This window comes from Epinephelus fuscoguttatus, linkage group LG5 (genome assembly GCF_011397635.1).
Source record: "Epinephelus fuscoguttatus linkage group LG5, E.fuscoguttatus.final_Chr_v1".
Taxonomy (NCBI): domain Eukaryota; kingdom Metazoa; phylum Chordata; class Actinopteri; order Perciformes; family Serranidae; genus Epinephelus; species Epinephelus fuscoguttatus.
Genome location: NC_064756.1, coordinates 35734330 through 35746662, shown reverse-complemented (window position 1 = coordinate 35746662; position 12333 = coordinate 35734330). Strand labels below are relative to the sequence as shown.

At 38.9% G+C, this 12333-nt stretch overlaps 2 protein-coding genes across 2 annotated transcripts in view; both read right to left on the bottom strand.

The window, feature by feature from the left end:
* Positions 1 to 51: 51 nt before the first annotated feature.
* LOC125889353 (oocyte zinc finger protein XlCOF6-like) lies at positions 52 to 5278 on the bottom strand. The gene is made up of 4 exons (XM_049577235.1): positions 4683 to 5278; positions 3421 to 3782; positions 3018 to 3087; positions 52 to 2535 (listed from the first exon to the last, which is right to left on the bottom strand). Exons 1-4 carry the CDS (start codon positions 5101 to 5103, stop codon positions 941 to 943), a joined length of 2448 nt encoding a protein of 815 aa, XP_049433192.1. The 5' UTR covers positions 5104 to 5278; the 3' UTR covers positions 52 to 940.
* Positions 5279 to 7168: 1890 nt separating this feature from the next.
* Positions 7169 to 12333, bottom strand: part of LOC125889514 (calpain-5-like) — a 35635-nt gene continuing 30470 nt past the window's right edge. The window contains exons 10-13 of the mRNA XM_049577561.1: positions 11710 to 11906; positions 10576 to 10697; positions 8940 to 9076; positions 7169 to 8167 (exon numbers count right to left, since the gene is read on the bottom strand). Coding sequence (XP_049433518.1) covers positions 7991 to 8167; positions 8940 to 9076; positions 10576 to 10697; positions 11710 to 11906 — 633 coding nt within the window. The 3' untranslated portion in view covers positions 7169 to 7990. The remainder of the gene's footprint in view (positions 8168 to 8939; positions 9077 to 10575; positions 10698 to 11709; positions 11907 to 12333) is intronic.

The window sequence follows — 12333 nt, the reverse complement described above, 5'->3', positions numbered from 1 at the left end:
CACAAAGTCATATTTCAAAATAAAACTCTTAAAAGTTGCTTTGTTTGCAAATTAGCTTTAATTACATTAACAGAAAGAAAAATCAGCACTCTGCCATATTAAACAAACTGTACACTAGAAAGCTATTTTGCGGCTTCATTTTTTTCTTTTAAAGTAATTACATCTTAATGGCATTTTGTTGATTATTACGAATTAATAAACATAAATTAATACAAAAAAAACAGTGCCATTCAAAAATTATTTTTATCAGCTCAACTGGAGAAGAGGAAAAGGTTTAGCTGCTGTGTTTAACTACAAAAACATATTTTGAAGTCATGATACTGGCATCGTTGCTGCATTTATCACCTTCAAAACATTTACATTATCTTACCTCTACATGTGTATTTGGAAGTTCACATTTTTAACTTTGTGGTTTTTATATGGCCTCAATGTTTTTTAAATGTTTTTAATAGTTAGGGACAAAAACAGAAGTGTAAATGCCACGAACAATGCTGCCTACCTCTACTGTGAATACTCCAATTAAGAGAAGCTGCAACTACTTTTACTGTAAATTTCTGTATGATTTACTTTTGATTAATCCCTTTACTCTAGCATATCAAGCATGATAACAAGTGAGTTAATAGAGCCCTCAAGTGTTATAACTCCAAAGTTAAACTGACCAAAAGCAAAAACAAAATCATCTGCCACTGAGATGTTATCACAAGTGTATTTTTTCTAAACATACAAATCAGTCAATAAGCTAGTATGTTAACTGAGTGAACTGTAACAGCCCCCCATAACAAATTATGAACATGACACCCATTAAGTTATTTTTGTAAAGCAATATTTTGAGCACAAAGGCCACACACAAGTCATTTTGTTTCCCTTAATATAACAAACTGCTGTTTCATTATTGACTTTTAGATTAACCCAAGTCCAACACACCACAGCATCACATCACCTACGGCCCGTCACAGCTGTGCTTCTTGAGCTGCCTTGAGTCAGAGAAACCCCGGCCACACTGCTGACACGAGTAGAGCTTCTCCCCCGTGTGAACCTGCATGTGGGACTTGAGCTGGTTTGACTGGTGGAACTTCCTGAGACAGAACATACACTCAAATGGCTTCTCACCCGAGTGGATCCGCAAGTGTCTGTAAAAGTTTCCGTCTGTTCTGAAGGCCTTGTCGCACTGGTCGCATTTGTATGGTTTTTCACCTGTGTGAATCCGCTCGTGCTGCTTCAGACTACCTGCATGGAAAAATCTCTTTCCGCACACATCACACACAAAGGGCTTCTCCCCCGAGTGGCTCCTCTGATGATAGCTGAACGAGTATTTGTTGTGGAAAGACTTCCCACATATGCTGCAGTTGAACTCCTTGGGCTCACTGTGGCCTTTTTCGTGAAGTTTGAGGGAACATGCGGCGCTGAAACCTCTCAGACATATTTTGCAACTGAATGGTTTAACCAACGACTTGTTTCGCCTTCTAGTCTGGAGAAGTCTTTGTGTGCCGTCCGTTTCCTCATTCCTGTCTGCATGCACGTACTTCTGATGTATCAGCAGCCTGCAGTTGAAGAGGAAGGTCTTCCCGCACAGATCACACATGAAAGGTTTTCTGGCACCGTGGATGAGCATGTGGGACTTCAACTTGGTGTTGTCTGAGAAGCTCTTGCCACACTCCTGGCAGGTGAATGGCTTCTCTCCTGTGTGAATGCGAAGGTGCCTCTTGAGGTTGTTGTTCAGGCTGAACCTTGCTCCACATATGTGACAGGTGAACGGTTTCTCCCCAGTGTGGACTATGCTGTGTCTTTTCAGAGCGGTGCCAGTCCTGTATGACCTGTTGCACACGGTGCATATGAACGGAGTGACGCCTGTGTGTTTCCTCTTATGCACAGTCAGGGAGTGGGCATATTTGAAAGTCTCGTCGCACATTGTGCATTTGTATTTTTTGGCGTTGGAGTGAACCATCTGATGGAAGCGAAGGGTGTCTTTACTCTTGAACTCCTTCCCACATGTTGCACAGCTGAATGGTCTCTCCTCTGAGTGTACCGCCATGTGACATTTCAGCTGGACAGACGTCTTGCAAGTCTTGTCACAAAGCTGGCACTTTACCATCTGCTTCCATTTCTCGTGGCGCAGGAGGTGGTTTTCCAGAGACTGCTTGATTCTGAATGTTCTCCCACACTGATCGCAGGTGAACGGCTTTGGTGGTTTCAGCCGCTGGTGAAGCTTGATGTGATTCTGAAGCGACTGCTCTCTTCTGTACGATCTCTTACACAGAGGACACGGGAAGGGCAGGGGGGCTTTACTTGCCTCGTGACGCAAGAGGTGATTTTCCAGAGACTTCTTTTCCAGGAAACTTCTGCCACACTGCTCACAAGGAAAAGGTTTCTTGTGGACCTTCGTGTGTTTCTTCAGTTCACTCTTCCAATGAAAACTGACGTCACACTGCTCACAGGAGAACCTCTTCACTGTTTGTGACTCTTTTCTTTTAGGCCTTTTTGCCTGTGTTCCAGCTGATGTGATTTTTTTCTCTACTGCGCTGTTATCAGTGGAAACTGGAAATGGAGGAGATTTACAAGATTAGTCTTTTATTATATTAGTCACTTCTTTTTTGAGAAAGGGCTCAAAATACTAGTGTTGTTCCAATACCTATACCTGTATGGGAAATACCTTACATGCTGCCTAAAATGCTGGATCGCGTATCAGCATGTACAGGAGTCTATGCACTGATCCAATACCCCATATTTTTTAAATAAACACCCGGATTAAATGATACTTCTATCTTGAAATCAAAACGTCTTCCCCACTCCAAAACAGCAGCCACACAGCACATGGCACTGTGCAGCCACTGGCACATAAGAAAACACAAATACACTAAATGGTGCAGGTAAAAACACACTTAGGTGCATGCAGTTTTAAATGTTTCATTCACCAGTGCACGTACACAGAAATAAGTATTTAGAGCCCTGTGACAGGATTGTATCCTCTACCTATTCAAGTTCCTTCCAAAACTTCTAAAAGTGAAATATGATCATACCTTCTTCAGTTTTGGAGGGTGCTCTCCTGGTCCTCCTCTTTCTCCCTGAAGGTGCCTTGTCAACAGATTTCTGTGATGCACAAAGAAATAATTTCTGTTTAATTAAAAAAGAAAAAACACCACCCTAACAGTGAAGGGTTTCCTGAGCATTATTACACTTCTTATATAGATACATGACTCTAGAAACATATAAAAATAATTTCAGTCTGTTGTTTAAAGAATGCAATACTCATCATATCACCTTTATTGCCCTTTATATACATAATGTATTTCCACCAGTGAGATGCAGCTGATGAGTATACAGACACAAAATATTTCAGGTTTTAGATTATTAAGACTTGGTAGCATCCACACAAATTTGAATACACAGACTTAAACCAAATACAACAAAGAAACACCCGACCTTTTCCTGTACCAAGTCGACACCACTGACGATGCTTGAGTCTGGACTTGGGGCGTCTTGAGGCATAGACCCTGGCGAGGCTGCTGATTTGAGGACGAGCTGTGTTGCTTCCATTGTTTCAGAGATGGCCGTCACTGATGTGGAGGGCTGGGTGACAACTTGACTGGCACCCAGCAACAGCAATGTGGGAGCGGAGCTGACTCTGCCAACAAACACCATCGGAGCTAATGCAGGTTTTGGGACAGTCACAGATCCAGCTGTGGAGTTGAGAACAGCGTCAGTGCTCTCTGATGAAACTGAAGGAGAGTTCGAGGTGGACTTCTTTGCAGCAGGACTGGTGGAGGCCGTCAACACTGGTGCTCCTGGGTTGTGTCGAAGACAGGGAGAGACATAATGTCACATCAGCTTAATTTCATGATTTAATGTTGACCATCTGATTGGAGAAATGTGTTTATCACAAGGAGCACTGTCTGAGTACAAATACAAAGGATTTATCCAGCTATCACACACAGAATAACTTTCAGACATACTAAGCGATAATGAAATTACCTACTGGTGGTAGCATTGATGGCTTTTACTGACAGCATCCCTGTCTGCACACATAGTTAAAAGGTAAACTTAATGACTTTGTTTAGCCCAACCAGTGCTGGAAGAAGTATTCAGATCCTTTACTAAAGTACAATAAAGGTTTCTACAAGTATCTAACACTTCAATTTGATGTTTTTAAGACCTTTTCAAAATATTTTTTAAAGAACTTAAAGAATGATTTGGACAAAATATTTTTTTTTTCAGTTTGTGGCAATTAAGACCTCAAAAATTCAAATTTAGTTCAGCTTGATAATATTTAGGGCCTAATATTTATGAGATTAAATTGCAGACATTCTAAGTTTTAAGACTTTTTAAGGACCTGCAGATACCCTGGATGTACTAATACCACACTAAAAAATTCTGTTACAATAAAAAATCCTGCATTCAAAATGTTATGTATGAAAAAAATGTTAAGTAAAAGTATGTAAATATAACAAGTAAAGTGTATTTAAAGTGTAAAAAGTAAAAATACTCTTTGCAGAAAAAACAGAACTAAAGTCAGAATGGTTTGAAATAGATTTAAATAATTAACAGGATAAGCAGCAAACCATCACATCTGTAAAGCACATATTTTCGGTCAGTTTTTACTTAATCCATTAGCAAAATAGTCGACTGCTAAACAAATTTAAAGAGTCTGATTCTGACTGATCGATTGATTGATGACCTCCCCTCACCTATCAGTGAGCCGTCCTGCATCAGTATACGTGTCGAGTCTCCCTGGGACCTGTTGGTGCCTTCACTGATGCTCTTCAGCTCCTTCTCCAGCTGCTCCATTTCTTTGCCCAGCTGACCCACTCTGGCCTCCAGCTCCTGCTCCAGCTGCCCGGCTTTCCTCTGCAGCACGTCCTCCAGCTGCTCCACTTTGGCCCGCAGAGCCTCGTTCTCCTCGAACAGCTCGGAGGAGAACTCCGTGAACACTTTGTGGATCTGGACCACCAGACATTTCTCTATCTCCTGGATTTCGCCGCCGACCTTCGCGTCCTCCCATTCGGTGTTTGGCGCCTCTTTCGCCCAGAAGTCTCTGAAAACAGACACGGTCGCCTGGATGGCGACTTCCACGATAGACGCCACTTCGCTGCCGAACCTCGCCTCCATTGGTCTTCAGTCAAATTAAAACACTCAGCCCACTGTGTCCGCGGGGTATTTACGCATAAATAGTAACTTAAATCAGTCACTTGGACTTTAAACACATTAACACCTTTTCTTCCGTATAACCGTAAAGTCAACTGTCCGATATGGCGGCCATAGCAGCCTGTACGTTTCTGAAAAGAGTCCGTGCAGCATTTCCGCCTCCGGTGTCACGTCTACATTTCAAAACAAAAGCCCCAAACACCCCAGTGAGCACAACCGAAGATGAAGTTTTGAGATATTTTACGGTATTTTAAAGTAAAATAAGCAATACTACAGTGTAAAATACTCTCATACAAGTAAAACTCTGCATTCAAAATAAGTACATATTATTAGCATCAAAATATACTTAAAAGTACGAGAAATAAAATCGGATAAATGTTGTTCCTCTTTGATGAGTGGACCACAAATATGTTTCACATTTAATATGTTTAAGCAACATAAATCAAATGAAAGGATTCACTATTTGAAATATATTGAAATAAATAATCAAATAATAAGATCAAAGTAAAGGGATTTATTATTAAAATAAATGCATTCAATTAAATTAACTTTAAATAAATTAAATTAATAACTTTTATAAGCATATGTGACTGGCAAGATAATTAATACAAACAAATCCCTTTATTTTAATCATTTTTTTCATTAATTTTTTTAATCTATTCATTTTAAATGCTATAAATAAATTTTTTTTATTTTATTTAATTTGTATTTATGTTACTATTTTAATGTATTCATCTAAATACCATAGGTAACCATTTATTAAGTTTTTAAAGAACTAATTTTCATTTTTAATATATTTTAGTATCTTAATATGTTAATTTTAAATACTAAAGCCTTGTACTGTGTTTATTTGTATAATTTATTTATTATATTCATGTAAAAATACATATATAATCCGTCAAAAAGGGCTGGGTTGGTATATTAGATTAACACATATAAGAAAAAATGAAATTAGAGGAAAAAAAACTGTGAACAAGTTTAATCCGTGGATCGTCCGAAGATCTACTTGTACTTTCTAGTGGTGTCCACAAGATGGCGCCATTACACCAGAAACCACCTGCTGACAGATAAAACTCAGCAAATTTTTAAGGGTTTAAAAACGTTCTATTTATTTATTAATTCATTTATTTATATTGTCGAAGACATGAAGCTAAGGCAAACAATGATATATATATAGTAAGGCAAATGAATGATGACCCTTTTAATTTAGATACCTTGATATTTTTCAGACTCAAACCTATGGGGTGTATGACTGAGTTTTAAATATTTTGCAAGTAAATCAGGGAAGAAAACTTAGCATAGAATTTGTGTTGTGATGCAAATGTTTCCTCTCTTATCATGCAGCCCAATGGAGTGAATCTGTTCTTGTCCAAAATGTGCCAAAATGTATGTCAGGTGGAACATACATCTGTCAACACACTGGTTAAGTCTGTAGTGGACTGTTGAAAAAGACAGTTACCTATAAGAACATGGATTCACCTTTATGTATGCAAACAATCCACCTGCCTTTTTTTTCAACTTCACTAAATGGACTGTTTTTTAATTTTGAATCTCACAGATGGGTGAAAAGCTGCAGCAGCACACGAGACATATGTGTACCTCCACACAATGTATTGTATTGTTCTATTATTATTCTAACAATAAAGTATTCTTATAATTTGTAAATTTGTTCTTGCGTCTGTGAACATGGAAATAATTCTTGTGTGTGCCTTGTAAGCTCCTATAGTCTAAGCATCTTGATGTAAGAAGGGGCCTCTGTCAATCATTACACTAAACCACTAATCACTAGAAGCAGATTGCCTGTTTAATTTGTGCAAGTTATAACAGAGATCTGTTGAAATAGCGAAACCAAGTCCACAAATACGGGACACAGAATACCTCCAGTGGCAGAAAAAACAAAGCTCGCCGCTCTACTTGAGAAAGAGAGTACAGGAAGATGGCATAATTGCAGACAGATCATTTGAAGCCTTATTTCTTGTGATCTCATTTGCTTTTACTGTTTCAGTAATGACCCGACTTTGCTCTCTAGTATAGGTATGGCACAGGCAAGGCAAGTTTATTTGTAAAGCATCTTTCAACAAGGCAATACAAAGGGGTGTTCAGGAGGCATGAGAGGCATTGAGACAAGATATAAAAGGAGGCCATATAAAAAGACATGAATAGGATTTTAAAAATATTAAAGTAAGATAAAAGATAAAATAGAGTAAGACATTTAAGAGCAGAATAAAAAGAACACTAAGTAGTGGTTGATAGTGGTTCATGGACAGTAAACAATGTTTATGAGTCAGCAAGACCTCATTTTCAATTCTCATGTTTTCAGGATATTCAGATACAATATAACACAAGTACTGTAAATCATTTGGTAAATAGACATTAATAAGGCTGAAACATAGCAGGAGAATCAGGTTTCCTCCTCCGGGCCCAGATGTTCAAAAACTACAATCTAGATCAGAGTAATCCCAGTTTGGAAATTCACCAGCCTGGTTTTGATACTTCATCTGTCAACATACACACTGCTGTTACTGCTTATCACCACAGGTGCCATCAAAGACAATAAAAACATGGAATCCAGCCTGGATCAAAGGTATCCCAGTACTACCACCACTATGCTCTGAACAAACCATTTTTAAGATTGGATCCAATCTGATTATCTGAAATCTGATGAGATAACTTCTGAACAGCTGGGCCCTGATGATCTCTGCAGACCTCCTGCTGGATGTGTCATCTTCTATTAAGTAAACTTCCAATAACTAAACCCTCTCTATTTGGGACAATATTTACCCTTACAGAGTGGTAAACTGGCAATTCAATTTGGTAAACTTTAGCTGACTGGATGGTTTCGTGGTCTGTCTCAGATGTTGGTGAGCACTGTGCTGGTCACTACGGCGACAGTGAGGGTTCCCGGCAGGTCGTTGTCACGGCGATTGCCCTTGTCCCTCAGGTGTAGCGTCTGCTGGAATTCACCTTGCTCGGCCGGCAATGTCACCTGACCCAGGAAGGAGTCCATCAACACGTTGTGGTTGTAGATCTGAGAGACATAGTGAGAGAGGAATTCACCGTTTACATGTGACAATAACAATCACAACACAGACACAATTTCAGCGGTGGAATGTAACTAAGTACATTTACTCAAGTACACTGCTTAAGTAAAACTTTGAGGTTCTTGTACTTTACTTGAGTACTTCTATTTTCTGCTTCTTTATAGTTCTATTGCGCCACGTCTCAGAGGTAAATATTGTACTCTTCACCACTATATTCGTCTGACAGCTTTAGTTACTTTGCAGATTTGGATTATTAATACAAAATGTAATGTGTAATATGGTGTTAAGTTGAAACCGTTAGTTGCTGTCCACAAAGTGTGACCCAGATTAGTTTAAAAGTTATTTATTGGCTTTAAGTCAGAGGAGCAATATTTCAGTAGTTTTAGGGGATGTGCTGGTGCAGCAACAAGTCTGAGACAAAGTCTGTTTGTAAAAAGCATCAAACTGCTATCAATGTGTTGCTCAAATGATCTGAGCAATAAAATACAACACATCTTCTTTGTAGCATCCATGTTGTTTCCACATTATAAACTAAAGCTCCTGAACACACTGAAGTCAGAGGAACAATTTTCCAACCATGGAAATGGGACCATCTGAGGAGCACGTGAATGCAGCATTTTACTGATCTGAATACTTCTTTCACCACTGCACAATTTTCTGTCAGACTTAGCTGACTACCACACACACACACACACACACACACACACACACACACACACACACACACACACACACACACACACACACACACACACAAACCTCGATGCTGATTGGCTTGTTGGCTTTCTTCCTGTAGAAGAGCCCTTTGGTGTCGAAGTTGGGGCTTCGTGTGTTTTGATGGACTGGAGAGCGAACTTTCTCTCCTTCACAACGAATGATCACATAGGGGTCAGACACTGAAACACAAACACACACATAGTGCCAGCTGAGAACATTTAAACCATATTAATTCATGTGTTATTTAAGGAAAGTGAATGATGTTTGATTATTAACAACTTTTAAAGTTCCAGTGTGTAGGATTTAGAGGCATCTAGCATTGAGGTTGCAGAACTGAAACTTCTCTCTGTATATCAAGTGCGTAGGAGAACTACAGTGACCAGCTGGAAGTGCAAATGGCCCTGTCTAAAGCCTGTGATTGATTTGTCCGTTGAGGGAAACATGATTTGTTTCCATAGAAGAGGACCTGTTCCCTATGTAGATATAAACCGCTCATTCTAAAGTAACAAAAACACAATCATTTTCAGGTGATTATAAATGAATTAAAACAAAATTATGAACATAGTATTCCATGTCTGCCAACAGATGCCCCTAAATCCCCTGAACTCAGTCTTTAAGCTACAAAAACCACATCTCCATTGTGACTTAAGCTATACAGTTCTTAGCTAACACACTGTATGTAGCAGAGGCTTAAATAAAACTGTAATATTAAAATCTGGAAAGATTCAGGCACAGCTGGGTGTCACCAGTGGTGAAATGTAATTACTTGAGTACTAGTACATAAGTACAATGTTTGTATTTCTACTTTATGCTATGTTGTACTTCTACTCCTCTACATCCCAGTGGGAAATATTCTACTTTTTACTCCACTAGCCTTTTTGACAACCTTAGCGACTTCATACAGACTAAGATCAGTAATAAAAAATATTAATAATATTCACTAAATTAATGGATTTAATAGAATTAATGGATTATTTGAGAAATAATCAACAGATTAATCAACAATGAAAATAACTGTTACTAGCAGCCACAGTTTTGACCTCTCCTGTGCGCTGTCTCCAGTAACGTCCTGAACACAATGATAACATAATAAAAAATACAGAGGGCAGAGTTTCAGCAGATAAATACATCTGTGACACACTTCTAGTGGGTCTTAAGTGATGATTGAGGGTGATTACTTCTGTATGAGTTTATATATTGTATTTTAGGACAAACCTGCATAGTATGTATCTTTGAGAAAACATTTCAAACCAGGACATTTACTTGTAACAAAGCATTTCTACACTGTGGTATTATTACTTCTTTTACTTAAGTAAAAGCTTAGAGTACTTCCACCACCACTGGGTATCACTACATTTATAAACAAGACAATACAGCAGAAATATTTGTAGTCAGCCAGAGGTCTCATCTCATATTCAATAAATGTGCAAATAATTTAAAATAATAATTTTAAATAATAACCAAAACATTGAGTTGTGATATAAACTAACAATACAATTCAGGGCATAATACTCAACACTGCAATGTCCAAAGAGCTCTAAAAATACCTTCAAACTCTTGTTTTGTGAAGCTTATAAAGTTCAATTTAATCAAACTCAGTAACTGTTAATGGTGTCAGGAAAATATCCTGTCTCAGTGTCTTTGGGTCATTGTTGATGACTCTTGAAAAAAAACTAACCTCCATCAGAGTCTTGTCCTGCGAGTCCGTTAGCCATCATTACGTGGACCTGAGTGACCAGAGAGGGATAACCACACAATCCGGACCAGCAGGTCTTTGGAGGCTCATGCACAGTCAACTCCCTACAGGTCACAAAGACAGAGAGAGAGACAGAGGTACTTGAATTTGTTCTTGAGTTCATGATCCTTTGTTTTTATCACATGTTAAAGATGTTGTTAATAAATGGGCTGTTGCTCTGTCAGTAGTTTTGAGCTTTAAGTTTTAAAGGTGCTGTCTGCCAAAAAAAGGAAAGAAAATAGGTGTCCTAAACCCCAGTGCTGTGTCCTCAGGTGTGACTTGCCCCTGTGGTTTAGGCTGAACCTGTTTCTGTGTCTTGTAAGTCACTGATATGCAACAAGAGTTAAAGAGTGAGTGAAAGGAGAGTGAGAGCGGGGCAAGTCATGTCACATTACAATTGGCCGGTACCTAAAATCAGTGGTGAAAAAGAAAAGGGTTGTAGTCTGTTGATATAAAACAGCATTTCTTTCCCTGCCTGCAGTTTGAATCAGTGTTGTTTCTCCTTTCCAAATATGATGAAAAATAAAACCAATAACGGTGGAACTTTTGTCACGGCACAGTGTTACCTATAGCGAGCTAACACTAGCCACATCCTAAGTTACACGAATCTTGAAACACCACTGCACAAACTAAGCTAAATCTATACCTACTGTGTAGCTAAATGTTGCAAAATAAATTCATTACTATAATAATTCGCCTCCTGGTAAAAAACCTCCTGAACAACGAAAACTGAAGGAATTACAAATGCGAGAAACTGACTGCAATGACGGCGTTGCTCCATCTTTTGTTAGTGTTTGACTGAGAGACCCCCTGCTGGCAGAAAACGCCACCTACTGGTTTGGTAGGAGTTAAAATCTTTCACACTATCACACTGTCAAACTAATTAAGTGTCAGTCAGGCTTAGGGGTGACATATTTGCTATTTTACGATGTTAAGTATCACTTTCAAACTGCCATTTCACAAAATCAGTTTCCTTTTTAATATCCAATAATGCTGCTGAGCGGCAATCACTGCAACAGTCACACAGAAAACAACAAAGGCTGAGTTCAAAATAAAACAAGCCCAGTGTGTCCCTACTTGCAGTCTGTTGGAAGGTCAGCGAAGATGCGGAGCAGGAAGTCTCCCTCCAGGCCAGGGTCAAAGGTTGTGGGTATGATGACGTACCGCCCTTCTTTCAGGTCAATGCGTATGAACACAGATCTTGAGTTGATGTAAATGCTCCCACCAACCTTCTGCTGGGTAACGTGCATGCGGTAGATCCTGTTAAACTCCACCTGAAGACAGACAGGCAGCAGCACCTTATTTATCAGTAACAAGGAAATTCAAAGTGCTCCATATAAAACATCAAAAACATCAAGACAAAGTGCAAAAGAAACAAATCATAAAAGGAAATTTACACACAGTTATAAACAGTCATTAAAGAGCCAAGAGGAGAGAAAATAAAAACAAGCTAAAATAGAATAAGACAGATATAAAAAACAAGAATACAAGTAAATATTTGATTTAATAAAAGGCAGCAGCAAACAGAACAGTCTTCAGCTGGTTGCAGTGGACCTGCAGGTTTCTGAGGGTTTGTTACAGATATGTGGAGCACATAAACTGAATGCTGCTGCTTGATGTTTGGTTTTGACTCTGGGGACAGAAAGCAGACCTGTCCTAGACAACCTGAGAGGTCTGGATGGTTCATTATGCAACGGAAGA